This window comes from Rhinolophus hipposideros (assembly GCF_964194185.1).
Source record: "Rhinolophus hipposideros genome assembly, chromosome: 12".
NCBI classification, from domain to species: Eukaryota; Metazoa; Chordata; class Mammalia; order Chiroptera; family Rhinolophidae; genus Rhinolophus; species Rhinolophus hipposideros.
The window spans coordinates 50,879,274-50,902,180 of record NC_138058.1 but is presented as its reverse complement, the minus strand read 5'-3'; the positions used below and the strand labels follow the sequence as shown (position 1 = coordinate 50,902,180).

The 22,907-nt window shown below is 39.5% G+C and overlaps 1 protein-coding gene across 4 annotated transcripts in view; it reads right to left on the bottom strand.

Moving 5' to 3' along the window:
• Positions 1 to 22,907, bottom strand: part of MAP4K3 (mitogen-activated protein kinase kinase kinase kinase 3) — a 149,056-nt gene that overhangs the window by 79,649 nt on the left and 46,500 nt on the right. For all 4 annotated transcript variants that reach the window (XM_081068041.1, XM_081068042.1, XM_081068043.1 and 1 more), the window contains exon 2: positions 15,475 to 15,532. In XM_081068041.1, coding sequence (XP_080924167.1) covers positions 15,475 to 15,532 — 58 coding nt within the window. The remainder of the gene's footprint in view (positions 1 to 15,474; positions 15,533 to 22,907) is intronic.

Below are 22,907 nucleotides of genomic sequence, written 5' to 3'. Positions count from 1 at the left end.
AGAGAGTTCCCGCCCCCCTTCTGTCTGCCAATCTGTTTCAATAGACATGCCAGAGGAACCTAAAAAACAAGCTGATAATCAGGAAGCCTCTGCCTTAGAGAATCACCCATTAAAAGACCCCCCTAAAATCTACCCTTCCCTTTTGGCCTTTAATAATCAGGACCAGCTCTCCCCAAGAGACCAGATAGATTTAGAGGAACAAGCTGCCCGCTATAATAAAAAAGAAGATCCCTGGGGCCTCGCCGCGCCAACCTTGCGCGCCCCTTCACAAAAAATACATACCCCTCCCCCTTATGTCCCCCCTCAGGAACTCCCAACATTCTATAACCCAGTCTTAAACCCAAACCCACCCCTATTCCCTCAAGACACCCTAGTTCAAAACACCCCATCCTTAACCGATCCCATTAGGCAGGCAAAAATATCTTTAACCCAAGAAATTTCTTCTCTTAGAGAGACACTCCAACAAAAACGCGAACATATGCAACTCCTAAAGGAGCTGCATGCCCTTGAAAAAGAACTTAAAACCTTAATGCCTAACCAAAACCCTGAAAAACCTCAAAAAGGCCCAATACTTAATAAAAAGACCCTAATGACCTTTCCAGTTACCCGCAGCCAAAACCGTGGCCCACCCTCTCAAGAGGATACAATGGAAGAGACTGACAATGAACCCCCCGACTCTCATAATCCCCCCTCGGCCGATGAGGCCTCTGACACAGAAGACCCAGAAGATAACACTCCCAACTCCAATGATCCCACTGGCCAAAAATATCACCGGCTAGGCATCAAACATATTAAAGATTTAAAAGGTGCAGTAAGCTCTTATGGCCCGACAGCGCCCTACACCTTGGCAATTCTTGAAGGTCTCAGTGACCGTTGGCTCACACCCAATGATTGGTTTAAATTAGCTCGTGCCACCCTTTCTGGGGGGGACCACGTCCTCTGGCACACAGAGTTTAAAGAAAACTGCCGAGAGATAGCACAGCGCAATAGTGAAAATAGAACAACAAGATCATGGACTCGGGATAAATTACTAGGAGAAAAACCCTATCATACCAATGAAATCCAGGCAACTTTTCCCCCGGGGCTGTTAGCTCAAATTCAGAACGCTGGTCTCAAGGCGTGGCGCCGCCTACCCCCAAAAGGCTCCGCTACCACCTCCCTGGCAAAGATTCGTCAGGGCCCCGAGGAGCCATATTGTGAGTTTATCAGCAGACTCACCGACGCCGCCGAACGGCTGGTCGGAGAAGGCGAGAACGACAGCGCCTTTGTTAAACATTTAGCCTATGAAAATGCTAACCCCACTTGCCAGGCAACCATTCGCCCCCACCGTGGAGGCAACCTTGCTGACTACATTAAACTATGCTCAGGGGTTGGAGCCTCCCATACCTTGGGACTCGCTATCGGAGCCGCCCTCCGAGACTTTGCCTCAAACAAGCCTCCTAATCAACAATCTAGATTATGTTTCTCCTGTAAACAACCTGGACACTTTAGTCGAGATTGCCCAATAAAAAATAGAGGTCCACAACCCCAAAATTCATCACAGCCCCCACCGACACCCTCCAGACCAATGCCTTCCACCGTGTGCCCAAGATGTCGACGGGGCAAACATTGGGCCTCTGATTGTTATTCTAAAACAGATATTGAAGGTATCCCCCTTTCCAGGAAACCGGGAAACCCCAGTCGGGGCCAGCCCCTGGCCCCTCCATCGGGACACAACCTAGGGGCTGTCAGGTTTGTTCCCCAACAACCAAGTCCTCAGATCCTCCCAGCTCAAGTGTCGGTTCCCTCCACCGGGCTACCCCCGGAAGCGCAGGACTGGACCTCTGTGCCGCCGCCGACTCGATACTAACCCCAGACCAAGGGGTCCAACTCGTTCCCACCACCACGACGGGACCTATGCCCCCGGAAACATTTGGACTTATATTGGGACGGGGCAGCTCTTCCCTCGCTGGCCTGAATATAATCCCAGGAGTCATAGATAATGATTATACAGGACTCATACAACTCTTAGCCTCGGCCCCTCTGGGCCCTGTATCCATAGTAAAAGGCCAAAGGATAGCACAGCTTGTGCTTCTCCCATTAGACACCTCTAATAAACAATATCTGACACCAAAGAGACGGGAGTCCGCCTTCGGCTCCTCAGATGCCTATTGGATACAACAGGTCACTTTAGAGAGGCCACTTTTAACCCTGTACTTAGATGGAAAAAAATTTCAAGGTTTAATAGACACGGGAGCGGACGCAACAGTCATCTCAGATAGATACTGGCCTTCAACATGGCCCTCTAAAGCCTCATATACCCATCTACAGGGCATAGGACAATCAGCCAATCCCAGACAAAGCTCTAAAATACTCTCATGGGAAGACGAAGAGGGCAATACTGGTAAGGTCCAGCCATATATTATTTCTGGAATTCCCATTAATCTGTGGGGCCGTGATATCCTATCACAACTCAAACTTATCATGTGCAGCCCCAACGAAATAGTTGCTCAACAGATGCTTAACCAAGGCTATCTCCCTGGACAGGGACTGGGAAAAGCTGGTCAAGGGATAAAAAATCCCCTCTCTATAAAGCCCAACCCTAACCGACAAGGATTAGGCAGTCAGGATTTTTCCTAGCGGCCATTGATCCTCCTGCACCCCATGCGGAGAAGATAAAATGGAAAGATAATTCCCCCGTTTGGGTGGACCAATGGCCACTACCTGAGGAAAAGTTGTCCGCAGCTTCTCGGTTAGTGCAGGAACAATTAGCGGCAGGACATATAGAACCAACTACTTCGCCATGGAATACACCCATTTTTGTTATTAAAAAGAAGTCTGGGTCTTGGCGCCTCCTTCAGGATCTCAGAGAAATTAATAAAACCATGTTCTCCATGGGAGCCCTCCAACCAGGCCTCCCTTCCCCGACAGCTATCCCAGCTAACTATCACAAGATTATTATAGACCTTAAAGATTGTTTCTTTACCATTCCTTTACACCCCCTGGACAGAGAGCGTTTCGCATTTAGCCTGCCTGTAACCAACTTCAAGGGTCCTATGCAGCGCTTTCAGTGGAAAGTCCTCCCACAAGGCATGGCCAATAGTCCCACCCTATGCCAAAAATTTGTGGCACAAGCTGTGGATCCTGTTAGAACACAATGGCCCACTATTTATATTATTCATTATATGGACGATATCCTTCTAGCAGGAAAGACCACCACAGAGGTACTCCAATGCTGCCAACACTTAACTCACAATCTTACCACTTATGGACTCCAACTTGCCCCCAATAAGATCCAGCTCAAAGACCCCTACTACTATCTGGGATTTGAGCTACATAATCAGTCCATAACCACCCAAAAAGTCCAACTTAAAACTAGTCATTTATACACTTTACATGACTTTCAAAAATTTTTGGGAGATATTAACTGGCTTCGACCATACTTAAGGCTCACTACAGGAGACCTCAAGCCCCTCTTTGATATTCTTCAGGGAGACTCAGACCCTCTCTCCCCTCGAGAGCTGTCGCCTGAGGCAAAGGGCTCTCTTCAATTACTAGAAAAGGCAATTCAACAACAACAAGTCACCTTTCTATCATACAAACAGCCCTTCTCCCTCATTATTTGTGCAACCCCTCATACACCTACTGGGGTCTTATGGCAAGATAATCCCCTCTTCTGGGTTCATTTACCCTCCTCCCCGTCTAAGGTCCTAGCACATACCCATCCCTGGTAGTCAAACTTATTAAGATAGGAAGAGAAAAAAGCCGACAACACTTTGGCAGGGACCCTGATCAGCTCATTCTCCCCTACACTAAAGAACAGCTTAATTGGCTAACCCAAAATAACGATGACTGGATCATTTCCCTTACATCATTTCAGGGCAAGATAGATAATCATTATCCCCCTAATAAACTCCTACAGTTCTCCAGACTACATCCCTTTGTTTTTCCAAAGATAACAGCCACTAAACCATTACAAAATGCCGCCTTGGTTTTCACGGATGGGTCTTCTTCTGGCGTAGCAGCATATGTCATTAACTCACAAAGATTTCAGGTGCAGTCTCCATTTCAGTCTGCCCAACTTGTTGAACTTTATGCCGTTATAAAAGTGTTTAAAAAACTACAGGAGTCACCCTTTAACTTGTACACTGATAGTGCCTATATCGCCCTGTCTGTGCCCCAACTAGAAACAGTGCCATATATCAAGCCCTCTACCAGCGCTGCCAAACTTTTTCAACAACTACAACATCTCATACTACAAAGACAGACCCCATTTTTCCTTAGTCATCTTCGGGCTCATACTGACCTCCCTGGACCCCTTTCACAGGGCAATGCTATAGCAGACAATCATACCCGCTTAGTATGTCCCTTAACCTTAGATCCTATAACGCGAGCCACCCAATTCCACAACTTACATCATGTCAATGCCCACACACTTCGCTTGTTATTCAAAATTACCCGAGATCAGGCTAGACACATTGTTAAAAGTTGCTCAGGGTGCATAACCTTTCTGCCTCTTCCTCACCTAGGAGTTAACCCAAGGGGCTTACTCCCTGGACAAATCTGGCAGATGGACATTACACATATTCCTGAATTCGGCCATTTAAAGTATGTACACGTAACTATAGATACCTTCAGCGGCTTCATGGTTGCCACCCTTCATGGGGGCGAGGCTACAAAAAACATCATAGCCCATACCCTCCAATGCCTTACCACACTAGGAAAACCTCAAACTATAAAAACAGACAATGGACCAGGGTATACCTCCCAGGCATTTCAAGCCTTTTGTGCTCAATTCCAAATCAAACACGTCACTGGCATCCCTTACAATCCCCAAGGCCAGGGCATTGTAGAGCGAGCCCACCAGACACTCAAAAACACCATCAACAAGTTAAAAACCACCACTGCCTATCCGACCAAAGGATCTCCTCGTAATGTTCTCAGCCATGCATTGTTTACCCTTAATTTCCTACAACTTGACGCTCAGGGAAAATCGGCTGCCGATCGCTTCTGGCACCAAGAAACAAAAAATCAATATGCTACAGTTATGTGGAAAGATCCATTAACCTCCAAATGGAACGGCCCCGATCCAGTCCTCATTTGGGGACGTGGGTCAGCCTGCATTTATGATTCTCAGGAAGGCGGCGCGCGATGGCTGCCAGAGCGTCTCGTTAAGCCTGTCAACACCCCAAATCCAAATAACACATAAAGACTCCAGGGATATCTTCCCTGAGAAAATCTCTCTCTCTTTTCACAGGACATAAAGTTCTTCATGGAGTCCTTCACTTTGACACTCTTCACATTCCTCATCATCCCCGTTTACGGAGGATTTGGGCCCCCCGTAAGCCGCGAGCAGCTATACAGACAGCTCTATGGCAACCCATGTGACTGCCCGGGAGGCACAGTGCCCAGTGGATACCTCCGTGCCCACACCGAGGAGCCAGCCCCACAAGGACAGGTAGATTTAGCATACTTAGCATCCACTGATTGCGGTAATAAAGTAGCCTACCTCGCCTATAATCCTAATATAAAAGGGGGATTCGGACTAGGAATAGATGAAACACAATGGACCTGTACCAATAAGCCCCGCATTATTCCCCCCATTGCAGGACTACCACCGCCCTGCCCCAGCGAATGCAGCTATTTTGATCAAATGCATTCTTCCTGCTACACAACCACCCAAATTTGTACTGGCTCAGACAACCAAACTTATCTCACAGCCATGTTATTGAGACGTAGGTCCGCCACATTCGGAGGCGATTGGGACTCCACCTCCCTCTCTGACAATAACAAATATAGTCAGGCGGGCTGCAGTGGTACAATTGGAAATAAAGTCTGTTGGCCAACTAAAATGCCTGTCCACATTTCAGATGGCGGAGGGCCAAATGACATATTAAAAGAGACTCTTGTCACTGAGCACATTCAAAAAATACTCCACCACCTATTCCCCCCTTTAACTTACCACCCCTTGGCTCTCCCAAAATCCCGGGATATGGATTTAGACACACAAACCAACAACATTCTCGAATCCACCTTCTGGGCCTTAAATCATTCCAACCCTTCTCTTGCCCAGGACTGCTGGCTTTGCATGACTATGGGAACTCCCATACCTACTGCAATCCCCTCCAATATCACAGTAAACACACAAATCTCTAACTGTTCCCGTCTCTCCCTTCCTCTTAGAGTTCAACCTGTAGGATTTAATACCTCCCCCTGCTATCAGGGACGATTTCAAAACAACACTTTTGATGTAGATCTAGGGTTTGTCACTTTTACTAACTGTTCTGACATCATTCAAGTTAACGGAACCTTGTGTTCTAGCCCTGGACAAGTTTTCATATGTGGGAACAGCCTCGCTTACACCACGTTACCCACCAACTGGACTGGACTTTGTGTCTCAGCTAGTCTCCTCCCTGATATCTCTATTATCCCAGGAGACACACCTGTCCCTCTCCCCAGCCTAGAATTTGCCACCGGGCGCCACAAGCGTGCTATTACAGCCATTCCCTTACTCGTAGGGCTAGGAATTACTGCTGGAATAGCCTCGGGTACCGCGGGAGTAGGTGTTGCAGTCCAGTCCTACAATAAACTATCACGCCAGCTGATAGATGATGTCCAAACACTTTCTGGGACCATCAATGATCTCCAAGATCAGATTGACTCTTTAGCTGAAGTAGTCTTACAAAACCGTCGAGGCCTAGATCTTCTCACTGCAGAACAGGGAGGTATCTGCTTAGCTTTACAGGAACGCTGCTGCTTCTATGCTAACAAGTCTGGGATCGTCCGAGACAAGATCAAAAAACTACAAGAGGACCTAGTAAAAAGACGCAAAGAACTCTTCGAAAACCCACTCTGGACGGGTCTCAACGGACTTCTCCCCTACCTGCTCCCCACCCTTGGCCCCCTCCTATGCATCCTTCTCTTAATAGCCTTCGGGCCATGGGCTTTTAGGCGCATTACTGACCTCATTAAAAACCAAATCGATGCTGTTTTGGCCAAACCAATCCAAATCCATTATCAGCGGCTAGCAACAGGGGACGGCCTCGAAGAAGGCTATCTTGGCTTCCTCCCCACGGGGACGACATAATACTAAGGGTATGTCTACTCCCCCCACGAGTTGGGGAGGGGTATGGGCACCGAGGTGAGTGCAAAGCAAAGCATTTGCAAGGAAAGGGCTCGACTCACAACGGTCGGCTCCCTTTAACTTTCCTGAGAACATACCTGGTTTGCATAGAGGTTGGTATCAAAAAATCTCTACCTCTCCTCCACAAAAGATACCCAAAACCATCCAATAACGAGCTCTGCTCGTTGGAGGAACCAGGCCTCTGTTCCCTCACTCGGTCAAGGCCCACCTCCTTAAAACAAACAAAAAGGGAGGAGATGTCGGAAGCCATAGAAATCCCCAGGCCTTGCCTAGGCAGAACTTCCTGGTCACAAAACCCAAAGCCCGCGCGCGCCAAACCCAAAGCCCGCGCGCGCCAAACCCAGAGCCCGCGCGCGCCAAACCCAGAGCCCGCGCGCGCCAAACCCAGAGCCTGCCCATTTCCTTGTACCTCATATGGCATCGCCCTGTCCTAGCCTATCAGCCCGCGACAAGTACCTCGCCACCCTATGACATAGCATATCCCACCCCCATCTGACATAGCTATATATATAACCCGCCATCGTAATAAAATTTTGAGGCTTGATCAGATCCCTGTCTTGCCTCCATTCTTCGCGTCTCCTGTCTCCCCTTTTTTTTCATCCTCAACAGGTTTCTTCCCCTCGTCCCACGTTGCATTGTCCTGCCGGTCGGGACACAAAGAAATAACCCACAACTATTGTATTTCCCCGAAAATAGACCTACCCGGACAATCAGCTCTAATGTGTCTTTTGGAGCAAACATTATTATAAGACCCAGTATTTATTATATTATATTATATTGTTATGTTGTATTATACCCGGTCTTATAGTAACCGGGTCTTATATTATTTTTTGCTCCAAAAGACGCATTACAGCTGATTGGCTATGTCTTATTTTAGGGGAAACACAGAATTTAAACACTTGTACGCTGTTGGTGGGAATGTAAAATGGTGTAGCTGCTATGTAAAACAGAATGAATGGTGGTTCCTCAAAATATTAAAAATAGAACTACCGTATGTTCCATTAGCAATCCCACTTCTGGGTATTTTCCCAACAGAATTAAAATCAAGATCTCAAAGAGATATTTGCACACCCATATTCACTGCAGCATTATTCACAACAGCCAATAGGTAGAAACAACCAGAGTCCACTGATGAATGGATGAATAAAGAAGATTAAATGATGAATAAAGAATAAATGATGAATAAAGATGAATAAAGAAAAAACTAATGTCAAAAGCTGACACGAAAGATGATTTGTAAAATACAACTTTGAAGTCTCATGAAAAATAGTAAAACGAGGCCTTATTGGTCTTTTCACACTTTAAAAATTTTGTTCTACAACTTAATAAATGCTGCTCTCGTGGAAACAAAACATAATACCTTATTTTCTCACTATGAACTTCCCTGCTCATCAATCTCAGTATTTTGCACTGTTTGAAAAGGAATGTGTTTTCCCGTTTAGAAGGAATGAATTTCTTCCATGAGTTGCTACTTAATTCATCAGTGTTATCTATAGCTACATTCTACTTCAATAACTAGTGCTGCAAACAGTACTACAAACAAGTAATTACAAGCAACTTTAATTAATACTATTTTTTAGGGTGAAAAACTAAAGAACGATGGGTCAAGAATCAGAGGAGTCAGATCCACAAATAAGATGTGTGGCTTTGGGCAAATTATAAACACTGTGCCTACTTTTCTGCAATATGAAACATGAGTGTTAAGCTTCAGAGACTGTTCACACAGTACCACCTCCTTGCTACCAGGTATTTTCTATGACAAAAGTTTTGAAAGTTGTAAAACATCTGACAACCATTGAGACAGATGACCTAAAAAGTTCCGTATGGCTCTAAAATTCTGACTTTAAAATACGAAAAAGAAAGAAGAAAAAGATTCAAGACACCCATAAGGTAGATAGTTATTATACCTTGTAAGAACTTGAAAATGAAGCCTGGAAATATATAAATGTGAGTTCTATTCTACAAGCAAGCGCTGCCACAAGATTTCATCTTGATCCATTTTGAATTTTCTTTCAAAATAAGACTCAAGAGCTGGCAATGTGCTGGCCCAATCAGCCGAAAGACCACAGGAACAAACCTGCAATCTGACAAAATCAGGTTTACTGACCCATTGAGATGAGAAAGACCATACACCAGAGAAATTTGGACCATCTCACAAAACAAAGGAAAAGGTAAGAGTTGTAAGAATTTGAAAAGAGTGGAATTTAGGTGAAATTTAAACAAAGCATGTTATAGTAGGCTTAGAAAGTTAAACAAAGCATGTTTAACATGCTTTAAAGCATGTTAAAGCAGAGGTGTCTCTGTATACAGGCGTCTACTTTAGGACTGGATTGCAAAGTGAACCAAAGGTCCTCTTTCCAGGAGGTACAAAGACAGATGTGGATACTATGTCCAGAAACGCCTTATATGGAGCTGTGTATGTATCTCGGTTATAAATCAAGACTACTTCTTTATGACAAAATGACTTAGATTCTCCAGGCCAGAGTGGGATGTTTTCTTCTTGCTGATATAATTACACATAGCCAAGTTTCTGGTGTTCTGTGATTTTCGAGAACAAAATTTCTCAGTAAGGTAAGCAAGCCATAGTCACTCAAAGACAGGATTTGTTAGGACACTTTACAGCTGCACTATTCTTGGGAGTTTGAGGCTTTATCTATGTCTGTTACTCCAGTCTGACCAAAGCCAGGCAGATTTTCACTTTCTCCATTAGTTACTTGAGATTCCTGTCTTCACTGTAGGTCAGTGTAAGACAGCTCGCTAATTAAACTGATTACATTACGTGTATACTCTTCAGAAAAGAGTTTGTTTGCTGGTTTATCTCTGGGTTTGTTTATTATGCATCAATTTCTCCACAAAAGATGTCCAGTTTGAGTAAATATACTGGTTTTAAAGAAACATTTTCTTCTTACCCAATGAAGTTCCTTTACTTCTCATTAAATATGCATAAAAAGAAGTTAAGATTGTTAAGTGGTACCTCTACCACTAAACATTTTTCATTTATGAGTTCTAGAACATGTGTGTGTGTCTGTATTAATAAACATCCAGTTACACCTGATAACAGCTGCCACACCACTGCCAACTTTTTGACAGTGGTGAAAGAGTACGCTCTAGAGCTGTATTGCTAGGGCTCCAATTTCAGTTTGCCACTAAGTTGCACGAGTTACTAAAACTTTCAGTGCTTTTGTTTCTTATTTTAGATAGGGACAATATGTAAGGATTAAATAAGTCAACAAATGTAAAAGCACTTTGAACAGGGCCTGACACAGGTAAGTTTGAATAAACGTTAGCTATTCATTAGCAAAATATTGTCATGGTTTAAACCAACCCATCTCCAAGGCATCTCTAAGGTAAATCTTCTTAGTTTCCTATCTTCCTCATTAATTTGATTTATCCAATAACTGTGCACCGAGTGTCTGTTCTACCAGATTCCAGGAATTGTATCAGGCACTGAGAACCTTATGGTAAAGAAGATGGCTAGAAAGTTTGCTACGATCATCCAGTGAAGACTTCATCACCACTACATTCTTACCAACAGTTCTTTCAATTTTTTTTCTACCAAAAACAAGCCCGTTACTGAGGAAAAAATGCCAAATTTCTCAAAGAATCACTATTATCAGACAGTGAGTTTCTTTATGACAAGGACCATGTTTTGTTGCTGATAATGCCAGTGCCTAACTAGAAATGGTTCTTAACAACATAACAGTCAATAAATACTAGTGGCATTTCCCTAATTCTTCTTTCTATAATTTATATTGTTTACATTACATTTTACCATTGAGGTCCTATTATTGTTTGTTTATTTCTTCCCTCAATTGTCAGTTTTTGCTTCATATATTTTGGGGCTTTGCTTTTCAACTAAGTATTGTTTCCTACTCTTTTTCAATATACAGAAGTTACATGGCGGGCTTCCTTTTTTTTTTTTTTAAAGATTCTACTTATAAGTTTTACTGTGCAGTATTTGTCTTTCTCTGTCTAGTTTATTTCACTTAGCATAATGCCCTCAATGTCCATGCATGTTGTTGTAAATGGAGGATTTCTTTCTTTCTTGTGGCTGAATAATATTCCTTTGAATATGCACACACCACATCTTCTTTATCCATTCATCTGTTGACGGACACTTAGGTTGTTGCCCTATCTTGGCTATTGTGAATAATGCTACAGTGAACGTGGAGGGCAGATATCTCTTTGATATCCTATTTTCATATCCTTTGGATAAATACCCAGAAGTGGCATTGCTGGGTCATTAGGTAGTTCATTTTTAATTTTTTGAGGAACCTTCATACTGTTTTCTATAGTGGATGAACTATGCAAATTGACATTCCCACCAACAGTATACAAAGGTTCTTTTCTCCATATCCTCGCCAACATTTATCTCATCCTTCTTATGATTAAAAACTAAAAAGCTTCTGCACAGCATAGGAAACCATCAACAAAATGAAAGGGCAACCTAATGAATGAGTGAAAATATTTGCGAATCATATATACAATAAAGAGTTAATATCCAAAATAGATAAAGAACTGATACAGGTCAATAGCAAAACACAACCAAAATGGGAAGAGGAAATGAAGACACATTTTTCCAAAGAAGACACACAAATGGCCAACAGGTACATGAAAAGGTATTCAACATCTCTAATCATCAAGGTAACACAAATCAAAACCACAATCAGATATATCACCTCACACCTGTTCGAATGGCCATCATTAAAAAGACAAGAGATAACATTTTGTGGGCTAATTAGTGATAACATTAGTGTGGGTTAATATTTTGCTATGAAGACCTCTGGACTACAAAGTCATTTATAACACAACTAGAAAACATACACTTTGTTACAAGTAATAGCCTTAAAAGGAAATTGGACTTTTTTCTATACTGGTATATTATGGAAATGCAATAAATATTAAGTTTGTGTTAGCAGCATTTCAAGTAAAATACCAGGAGTCACTGGTTTGCATTACACATATGGAATCAAGGCTTTATGCAGGAGGATGAGATTATGGAGTGACATATCTGGGTACTGCTTTTCTCTTTTCTATAAAGGTACTTCTACCTCTCATTAACCGTTTGTGTTAGTATTTTTTTTTTTTAACTCTACGAGCAAAGTTGAAAATAAATTATAAATATATGCTTGTTATCCTCTAAAACTTTGGGGAAAAGGCAACATGGACGCATAATTTATGTAATGGGACAGGCAATTCACTAATGAGCAGTTTTTAAAACAGATACAAGTTTACCTACCTTGGAGATACAAGTTTACCTTACCTAATTCCCTTACCACTAATTTCTCCCTAACTTCAATTTCTGATGAAAAGATCTTTTAATAGGTAAAAATTAATGACATATTACTTTCAGGTGACATTCAAATGATTAGTTGTTTTTTTTCAAATGATTAGTTTTTGAACAGCAACATAACTACAAGTATGTTAATGGGCATAATAAAAAATGGTTGATGTCCAACTTCAGTTAGACACATAACACTGTACAAAGTCCCATTACTGATAATTAGTCAGTTCCTTCTTCTATTCTCCATAAAGCCTCTTAAAACAAAAAAGTTGTTTCAATTATTCTTCAGATATCTTACTTACCAACCTCTGCTTCACTCTCAGCTAAGTTCCTAACTCCCCCCCCTTGAGAAAATGGAGACCCTGCTGTAAAGATCTTCTTTAAATACCCTCTCCTCAACCTTAAAACTAATCTACATTTGTGCCCAACCTTAGACCTTTACAAAGCCGTGATCCCAAAGGAGATACTCTCCTGCTTTTCAGAAGAGGCACCTCCAGATCCTATCAACTCCCAAACCCTCTCAGAATCTTGCTCCATCATTTATGTTCTCCCTTTGATACCTTTATTCTCTCCATCACCACTCACTTTTTCCTTTCAGCCTACAAACATGCTCAAACTTTCTACAATGTAAAATCTTTCCCATAACTTTGCTTCTCCCATATTAAACCAATCCCCATTGCTTTTTATACCCAAATTTCTTCAAAAATAGTCTAAGCTTTTTTTCTCTTCCATACTTCCATTCATTCTTCAACCAAGTCCAATCTATTTTTCATCTAATGACTGCTGGAATTACTCTTGCAAAGGTCCATGTCATCTTAAGACCCAAATCAAAAGCCTCTTATCAATTCTCATTCTACTTGACAATTCAGCAGCATTTGATACTAGTGGCCTTCTTTCATTTATTATTTTTTATAAATTTTATTGGGGAATATTGGGGAACAGTGTGTTTCTCCAGGGCCCATCAAACTCCAAGTAGTTGTCCTTTAGTCTAGTTGTGGAGGGCGCAGCTCAGCTCCAAGTCAAGTTGCCGTTTTCAATCTTTAGTTGCAGGGGGCACAGCCCACCATCCTATGCGGAAATTGAACCTGCAACCTTGTTGTTCAAAGCTCCTGCTCTAACCAACTGAGCCATCGGGCTGCCCCTCCAGAAGCTCAGCTGCAGCTCTTTATCTTCAAACTAGTTGTGGAGGGCGCAGCTCACTGGCCCATGTGGGAATCGAACCAGCAACCCTGTTGTTCAGAGCTCGCGCTCTAACCAACTGAGTCATCCAGTCACCCCGTGGCCTTCTTTTTTTTAGAAACTCTGAACTACAACTACTGCCAAACACCGATGATGTCCAAATCCATGATTCTGGCCAAGACCTCTCCTGAGCTCCAGATCTACAGATCAAATTGACAACTGTGCATATCTACAACAACGTTCCCTAAACACCTCATAATCAACACGTCTGAAATGAACAAAAATGTATTCTCTCTTCATTGTACCTCCTAAAGCTCTCTCAATTTCAGCCCCACTGTAACTACCTTGTTCCAGATCCTCATAATAACCTTAAAATTGCCTCTTTGGGCAAAATGCCATTCTTTCCTTCTGAGCTAAAGACCACATAGCTGCCTAGCTAAAGACCACATTTCCCAACCTCTCTTGTGTTTGTGTGGTCATGTAAGTAAGTTCTCAGCAATAGAAAATGAGCAGAACTGGTGTGTGACTTGTAACCTCATTTCTTTAAAAGAAAAGTTGCTTGCCTTAAAATAACCTCTCTCCCTTCCAACAAGCTAACTTCTGATTAGAGACGAAATATTTCATCAAGTAACATAGCCGCTTCTTAATGATTAAAAATGAAGGTCCTGCTTCAAATGCTAAATCTTTAATATAGTTAATCTTCCATTTCTTATAAAGAGTAGAGGACTCAGAGAAAAGAAAAAAGCTTTGCCTTGTGATATTAGAATGTAATTAAACTATACAAAATCTGCAAATATTTGTAACTGAGAAAGTACTTTCTTATTTCAGTGTGGTTTCATCACAGTCAGTCAACACAGTCTTCAAATTTCATCTTAATGGCACTTCTAAAAAGTCTACTGATGGTGTAGATCGGAAGTGACCAAACTACAGCAGCAAGTGGCCTGGTTTGCTAAGAACGGTTTTTCCATTCTTGGAGGTAAGGGAGAAGGAAAGAGAAGAGGGAGAACTGTATAAAGAGACCTGATGTGGTCCACAAAGCCTAAAACGTTTTATGATCTGGGCTTTTTACAGAAAAAGTTGCCCGCACTTAAAAAAATTCAGTGTATTTCTGCTTGTACGAAAGCTAAAATCTGTTTTACCAATAAATTCATACTGTAAGTTTGTAGTGGGAGAAGCCATCAGAAAGGTATTATCATCGCTGTGGAAAGCAGTCTAGACGCTAGTACAGTTACTTGCTTATGGCAGGAGGGAGAAAAAGAGAAAGGGTTTAAAACAGGCCAGACAAGAGTGTTAGTTAGCTCAGAAAGATGTGCATTTTTGCAGGAATTTAGGGATAGAATACAGTTGAAGCCAACAAAAAATATGGAGTAGTCCTAGGGACTACCCAATAAACTGCTCAAGTTGGGAGGTAACTATTAAGAGAAAACGTGAGAGCTCAGCCTATTGAGAAAAGTGAGACTCAAGAGAAGTGAAGTTACTTGCCCAAGTTCGCAGAGCAAGAGAGTGGGACGTGAAGAAGTGGACTCTAACCACCCAAGTCTCAGTTCACTTCTTTTCACTGCATCACAATGCCCCCTCACTACAGGACAATGTTAACTTGCAAATATACCCTTATCGATTTGTGACAAGTTAACTCATTTAAGTTCAGAAGGAACAAAGTCTCTTCACAAGTTCTCCGCCTTCTCCCAATTATGTTTTTTTCAGGGAAGAATTGCGTAAGGTGTCTACAGGTCTCAAAGCGGGGTAGAAAAGAATAGATACCAGCTCTATCTCCCAGAAGATATTGGGAACAAGAGAATGTTAAACATTATTTTAAAAAAAAACAAAAAACCTTAAAGATATCCAGTGGCATATGGCAATAAGAAACATCAAATTTCAATTAATTTACCTGGTTCCAATTTTATTACTTTAATTGCTGCCAATTCACCAGTGTTAACATTCCGTGCCTAAAAAAAGAAGAAAGGATAACTGTAAAAAAAAGCCTTCATTATAAACTTTATAAAATGTCATTTAGCTGTTTATTTTCAATTACATGGAAATATTTTTTAAAGCTAGAAGTGCAAAAGTGATTTGTATTTACAAAACAAACAGCATGTACTTTGCAATATATTTCATCATTAATTCATGTATAAATTGAATGATGATAACAATAATAGCTAATATACACACAGGCCTTAGTATGTGCCAGACACTATTCTAAGTGTTTTTAATATGAATTCATTTAATCCTCAAAACAATCTTATGACGTAGGTACTGATATTATTCCCATGGCAGCACAGGAAATGGTAGCTCAGAGACTTAAAGAACTTGCCAAGGCCATATAGCTAGTAAGTGACAGTGCTAGGATTCCAACCCAGGCAGTCTCAACTCTACTGCCATTCATCCAGAGCCTGGTGATAAAATTTTGACTTTATTAACTAGCCTTAAACTTGTTAATTTAAAAACCTTATAATATGAAAAGCTAACACAGTTATATAAACATGAAAACAGCCCTCCTGCATCTGTTTAAACACAACTGATGATACAATCAAATTAGTTCAGTTCAATACAAACCAAATATATTTTTATAAGCCACACATTAAAAATGAAAATCACTTTAAAACTTAATCCATATTATTCATGTTTTACAATTTTAATTACATATAAATAGGCAGAAACTCTTTTCAATCTATAAAAAAAATGGCAGCAATTCTTTGTCAATTTAAAGTGTTTTATAATTAAATCAGAACTCTTTAAATGATACTTTTAAATTGTTATAACTAGCATATAATATTTAACTCTTAACTAAAACTTAATAAATTAATGTTCATATCAACCAATATATGCAATTCCCTGATCACAGAGAGATCCATTCATGTGACCGGAATTATCTTAGTTGTAACACTATCTTATTAATGAATTGGTGAAAATCAGTGAGTCACCTACAAGGGACAATACCATTAACAGTGGAAGGCTCCTAAGAATACCTGGGGCATTACAAGTACCAGCCAAGGATCTAGGAGTCACAGGTAGATGTGGGACACAGCTAATGCTGAAATGTGAAATTTAACCTTTTAACTCAAAAAAGAAGAAGAGTATTTATTAAAAGGTCTCCCCATACAAAATAAGAAAAATATTAAAATGAAATTTGCAGGGAAATTCATTCCTTCAGGAAAAAATGCCCCAAACTAATAAACACTGTAATGCCAATTTAGGACAAGTAGTACAAAAGAGATTTGAACAGTTACTTCAAACTGCGCTTAATTTAATTAAATGAGACAGACACTTCAGATAGACAGTGTTAGATAAACATTTCCTTCCTTCAGATGAGAAGATATCTGTATGATGAAACAGGAAAAAAATCTGAATATCATTCTGGAAGCATTTTGTAAAGGGGGCGAGTGTACCTGTAAAATATTCAGGTATATAGCACATCAATTTAGTCATAAATCTTCTCAAACACCATCACAACTACTTGCCTTTCCCTCATACTTCCATCTTTTTTCTGTTAGGCTCCTTCTTGATATTGATGCTTTGTCCTTCAACCCACATGTTTTTTAGCACTTCTCCAAATAAAGTAAGATACAACTCTCTCCAATTCTTAATTCTCCATTTTAAAAAACCCTGCCTTGGTTTTGAAGAGTATGGGTGATTCCATTATGAAACAGCAGGGAAAATGTGAATCCATAGAAATCTAGGATGATTAATTTTATAAGTGAAATTTTGTTCCCAATTGACCACAAGAGGGCATACATTCTATTAACACAAGTTAAACTGTGCAAAATGGCTGCTGTACAATACAGTCTTCTAAAAATAGACTAATAGTTAACACCAGCGTATATTTAACAAAAATACTGTGACAGTAGTTCTTATAAGTAGGTCAGTAAAGTCAGTACTTACTATAGGCTTAACTTTTGAATACAATCTTTCAAAATTTAAATCAGTCCAGAATTTTCTAAAGGATAAGTGTTTTAAAAATATGGTTCTTTAGAGTCAATAAAAAACGAGACAGCTAAAATTACTGCTATTTCTGCCTTCTGAAATATTTCCCAATGTGTATCTTAATTGACAGAATTAAGATAATTTATAAAAAGAGAAGAAAAAACTCCTTAGGAAATGACTTTCTGGGCTTTGCCGCATCAAAATCAACAAGTTGATTAAAAGTCTTTAAAAAATTATGATTCACTAAGAACCTTGGTTTTCCAGCTAAAATAAATTAATAGTTTGCTGTCTCTAAATTTACAATGGTCAAGGTTACATACACACGGACGTAAACTTAAAAATATTATCTCTAAAATTGTATAACTGTTATTCTTTAATCACCTAGAACAATTTATTGGGGGGAAAATGAGGACAAGTTTAATGTAAAATACCACCACGTATAAAGTTAAAAATTTCTAATTCGGTATCAGTAATGTAGAATTTTGGACTTGTTTAGGGCAGAAAGCTGAGGATTAATATTCTAAGCATCTAGACCACATCATTGATTTGACCACCATTCTTCACATGCTCTGAAAGCGATGTCCAGGTCATGTCGTTCTTGAGTTTAAAATACTTCGGGAATGCACACATATATTTTAAAGACGAAAATTCAAATTCCATGTCAGAGTTTAAAATTTCCACTAAATACAGCACTTTTTATATAGTGTTTATTGGGCTATAATTCATATACCATAAAATTCCCTCTTTTACTACGTACAATCAGTGTTTTTTAGTATATTTAAAGTTATGTAACCATCATTACTATCTAATTTTGGAACAGTCTCATCACCCCAAAAAGAAACCCCACACCTATTAGCAGTCATTTCCTATTCCTTCCTCTCCCGGTCTCTGACAACTATTGATCTACTTTCTGTCTCTGGATTTGACTATTGTGGGTATTTCATATAAATAGGATCATACAAAATGTAGTCCTCTGTGACTGGCTTCTTTCACCGAGCATAACTTTTCTGGTTCATCCATGTTGCACCATGTTTCTGTACTTTATTTCTTTTGTTGACAAATATTCCACTGTATGAAAAATACCACATTTTGTTTATCCATCACATGGAAATACTCCATTATGTTGAAGGATATTTGGGTTGTTTCCCCTTTTTCGCTATTACAAATAATGCTTATATGAATACCAGTGCATAAAATGTTGTGTGGACCTATGTTTTCAGTTCTCTTGGATACAGATCTACGAGTGGAATTGCTGAATCATATGGTAACTCTATGTTTTGCTTTTTTAAGAAATGTTTTCCAAAGTGGCTGCACTATTTTGTTATCACTAGCAATGTATGAATGTTAATTTCTCCACATTTTGCCAATATTTGTATTATCTGTCATTTTTATTTTAGCTATCCTAGTGGGTGTGAAGTGGTATCTCATTGTGGTTTTACTTACAATTCACTAATGACTAATGATGTTAAGCATCTTTTCATGTGCTTATTGGCCATTTAAATATCTTCTGTGGAGAAATGTCTATTCAATTCTTTGCCTATTTGTCTTTTTATTGTTGACTTTAAGGGTTGTTTATAGATCATGATATGTCTCTTATCAGTTATATGATTTGCAAAAATTTTATCCCATTCTGTAGTTGTCTTCTTTTTCTTCATAGTGTTCTTTGAAGCAAAAAAATTATTAATTTTATTGAAGTCCAACTTACCTATTTTTTGTTGTTGTTGCTTGTACTTTTGTTATTACTGCTAGAAACCATTGCCTAACCCAAGGTTACAAAATTGTTTCTTTCCCTATGTTTTTCTCTAAGAGTTTTACAGTTTTAGTTTTTCCATTTAAGTATATGATCCATTTTGAATGAATTTTTGTATGTATTAGGCAGGGCTCTAATTTCATTCTTTTGCACGTGGATATCAGGTTGTGAACCATAGTTTAACTATAAAACCCTTTACTATTTAGCCCCAGCCTACCTTTCCAGTCATTCCCTAATTTGCACTTTATGGATAGCATTCTCCAATGCTATCCATACTGTGCCCTTTAGCACGCACTGCCTAGACATACACTTGTCCCTAACTTCCTCCTCTGGCCTAATGCCTAGACATCCTTTAAAGCTCGGCTTAGGACATTATCACTTCCCACAGGCCTTTTCCTGACCCCTATTCTGGCTGAGGCATCAACCCCACTCTCACCCCAACCCTGCACCCCACCCCCTCACACACACACTCCCACAGATCTTGGGTAATCTTTCTCAAATGAGGTGAGGGGTGGGAGAGGATGCTGGTGAGGAGAATCCTGCAGATCTAGAGCTGATCTCAGTTTAGAGGGGCTCTTAGAAACTATTACATTTCAAAGCTACCCCAGAATTCAGTTTGGTTCAGTCAGCCTTTTAGAAGCATATTCATATTAAACTGGTTTGGGAAAGGATTTTTCTGAAATGATTTCATGCTGACTGTGGAGTTATCTCTACCTGTCCGAAAAGTATTCCTGAGTGAGAGTGGGAGTAAACGACATAATCAAGAAGCAAGCAATGATTAAGATGCAAAAAAAAAAAAAAAAAAGAAGTGTTAGGTAGTATATAAAGAGAGTTAGAGATGGTCATTATCAATTTAAAAATCTGACCACTTATTATATACCAAGCACCCTAAGGTATTCAAAGTTTACTCTTTAGAAGAGGTTGTCCAACGTGAATATAAAGGAAGGTTCTAAAATGAGTGAAGAAATGCAAAGTTTAATCCTGGCTCTGCCAGCAACAAGCAATTGGATCTGAGCAAGTAATTCCCCTATGTCTTCTCCCCAACTCCCTCCCTCCATTTTAAAAACAAGAAAGTAAAAGACGATTTCTAAGGTTCCTTCTAACTCTAAAAGTCAATGTTTACATCAAACAATTTAAATCTGAATTAACAGATTCCAAATACTGAAACAGCAGGCTGGTTATATAAGATTCATATGAGTGCAAAAACAAAACAAAACAACACCACAGCTCCACTGATTCTGAATCAACAGATTTATCACAGGACGCAGGAATCTGTATTTAAAGCTACTGAGGTCCATCTGATGATCAGCCAGATTTGAGGACCTGGTCTAAGACACTGTGCCATTTGAGTTTTATAAAGTATAAATACCAACTTCTAAGTCTGAAAGGGGTGTTTCAGGAATGGCTTTAAGGAGATGCCATTTAAGCATAGGTTTGAGAGATGGGCTGGATTACGACAAACACAAGAGAGGGATAGGAAAGAGGGCACAGAAAGAAAAGCATGAGCAAAGGCACAGGGACAGAAAACAGGCTATTTTGAGTGCACTGGGCAGGCCAAACCTCAGGGTACCTCCCACATAAATACTTGCTTTCAGAGGGAAATGGCTAACCCACAGCCACTGCTGAAGTAATAATTTTGCTTTTCTACTTACTTGGACTAGGTATGAGGCTACCACAAGGGCAACCAATTCATAGAAACACTGATAGCCACGATGACATATATCCCTGGTTTGACCAGGACCCTTCCAGTTTATTATGCCTATTTTCTGAGCAGATTAATGGTGGCCACTTTCACTCTCAAAATTACAATTAAAATTGCATTTAATTTGGTAATTTCAATGATAAATTATAAGGTCTCTCTACCAATAAACCCTGAGCTGACTTGAAAAAAGGAAAAAGACCTATCAGAGTCTCAAAAATAGGGGTAAGCAAACATGTCTGTTTTTATAAATGAAGTTTTATTGGAACACAGCCATGTTCACTTGTTTAAGTATTGTCTATGGCTGCTTTTACAATGCAATGGTAGTTGAATAGTTGAGATGGAGACCACATGGCCCACAAAACCTGATGTATTTACTACCTGGCCTTTTACTGGAAAAACTGATCCCCGCTGTAAAATAGCACTGTCCAATAGAACTTTCTGCATTGAGGGAAGTGTTCTATATCTAGCTGCTCTGTCCAATACAGCAGCCCCATGTCACATGTAGCTATGGATCAACTGAATTGTGGCTTGTACAACCAAAGAACTGAATTTTATGTAATTATTTCTGTATGCAGTAAAATATTTAAATTTGGGGGTTTTAAATTCTTTAAAAATGAGATATAATTGCCACAATGCTGTTAGTTTTATGTGTACAACATAATAGTTTGATATATGTATATATTGTGAAATAATTACACAGTAAGTTAGTTAACATCCATTACCATACATAGTTATTCTTCTTTCTTATCATGAGAATTTTTAAGATTTACTCTCTTAGCATCTTTCAAATATACAACATGGTATTGTTAATTATAGTCATCGTGCTGTACATTACATCCCTGGGACTTATTTAGCTTATAATGTTTTTAAAAAATAACCTTTTAAAAATATAGTTCTATCATAGTGTTATAAATATACATTCAAAATTTTTAAATCTTCAGTAGTGCTGTTTTAGATCTATTTTCAATTTTTGGTGATTCGTAACATGTCAACATTTTGTTCTTCCTTTCCCACTCAAATATAGTCATAACTGTGAGCCACAAAAAAATATATATAAAGGCATAAAAAGTCTGTTCAGAAAACCCTTAAAGTAAATCTTTATGGGAAAATTATATATATATATATATATACATATATATATATATGTACATATACAGTTCTACTAGTCTGAACATAATGCATAGATTTGTGTAACCACCAGCACCTTCTGGAAACAGAAAAATCCCATTACTCGAAAGTCCCACAACTTTCAAGTTTCCCTTGAAAGTCTTATAGTCCTTCTCTCATCCGAACCACCTAGCAACTAGTAATTTGTTTTTTGCCATTATAGTTTTGTCTTTTCAAGAATTTCATGTAAATTGAATCATTATGTAATTTTCGAGACAGTCTTTTTTCACCAAGTTGGTGCATGTATTATTAGTTTGTTCCTTTTTATTGTTGAATAGTATTCCATTGTATGAATATGTCCCAGTTTATCCATTACCAGTGGAGGACACATTGGCTGTTTTCAGTTTCTGACAAATAAGCACTGAGCCACTATAAACACTTGTATACAAGTTACAAAAATACCCAGGAGTGGAACAGTCATATGGTAGGTATATGTTTTACTTTGTAAGAAACTGTCAAACTATTTCTAGAGTGGCTGTACCATTTCCAGCAGCAAAGTATAAGAGGTTCCACTTCTTCCACAGCCTTGCCAGCAGTTGATATTGTACTTTTTATTTTAGCCATCCTAACAGGTGTGTAATGACATCTCATGGTGGTTTTAACTGGCATTTCCCTAATAGCTAATGTGTTTATTTGCCACCCTTTGGTGATATGTCTTCTAGTCTTTTGTCCATATTTTAACTGGGATGTTTTATTTTCTTTATTGATATATTCTAGATACAAGTTCTTTATCAGGTATATGACATGTATATATTTTTCACCTAGTCTATATAGCTTGTCT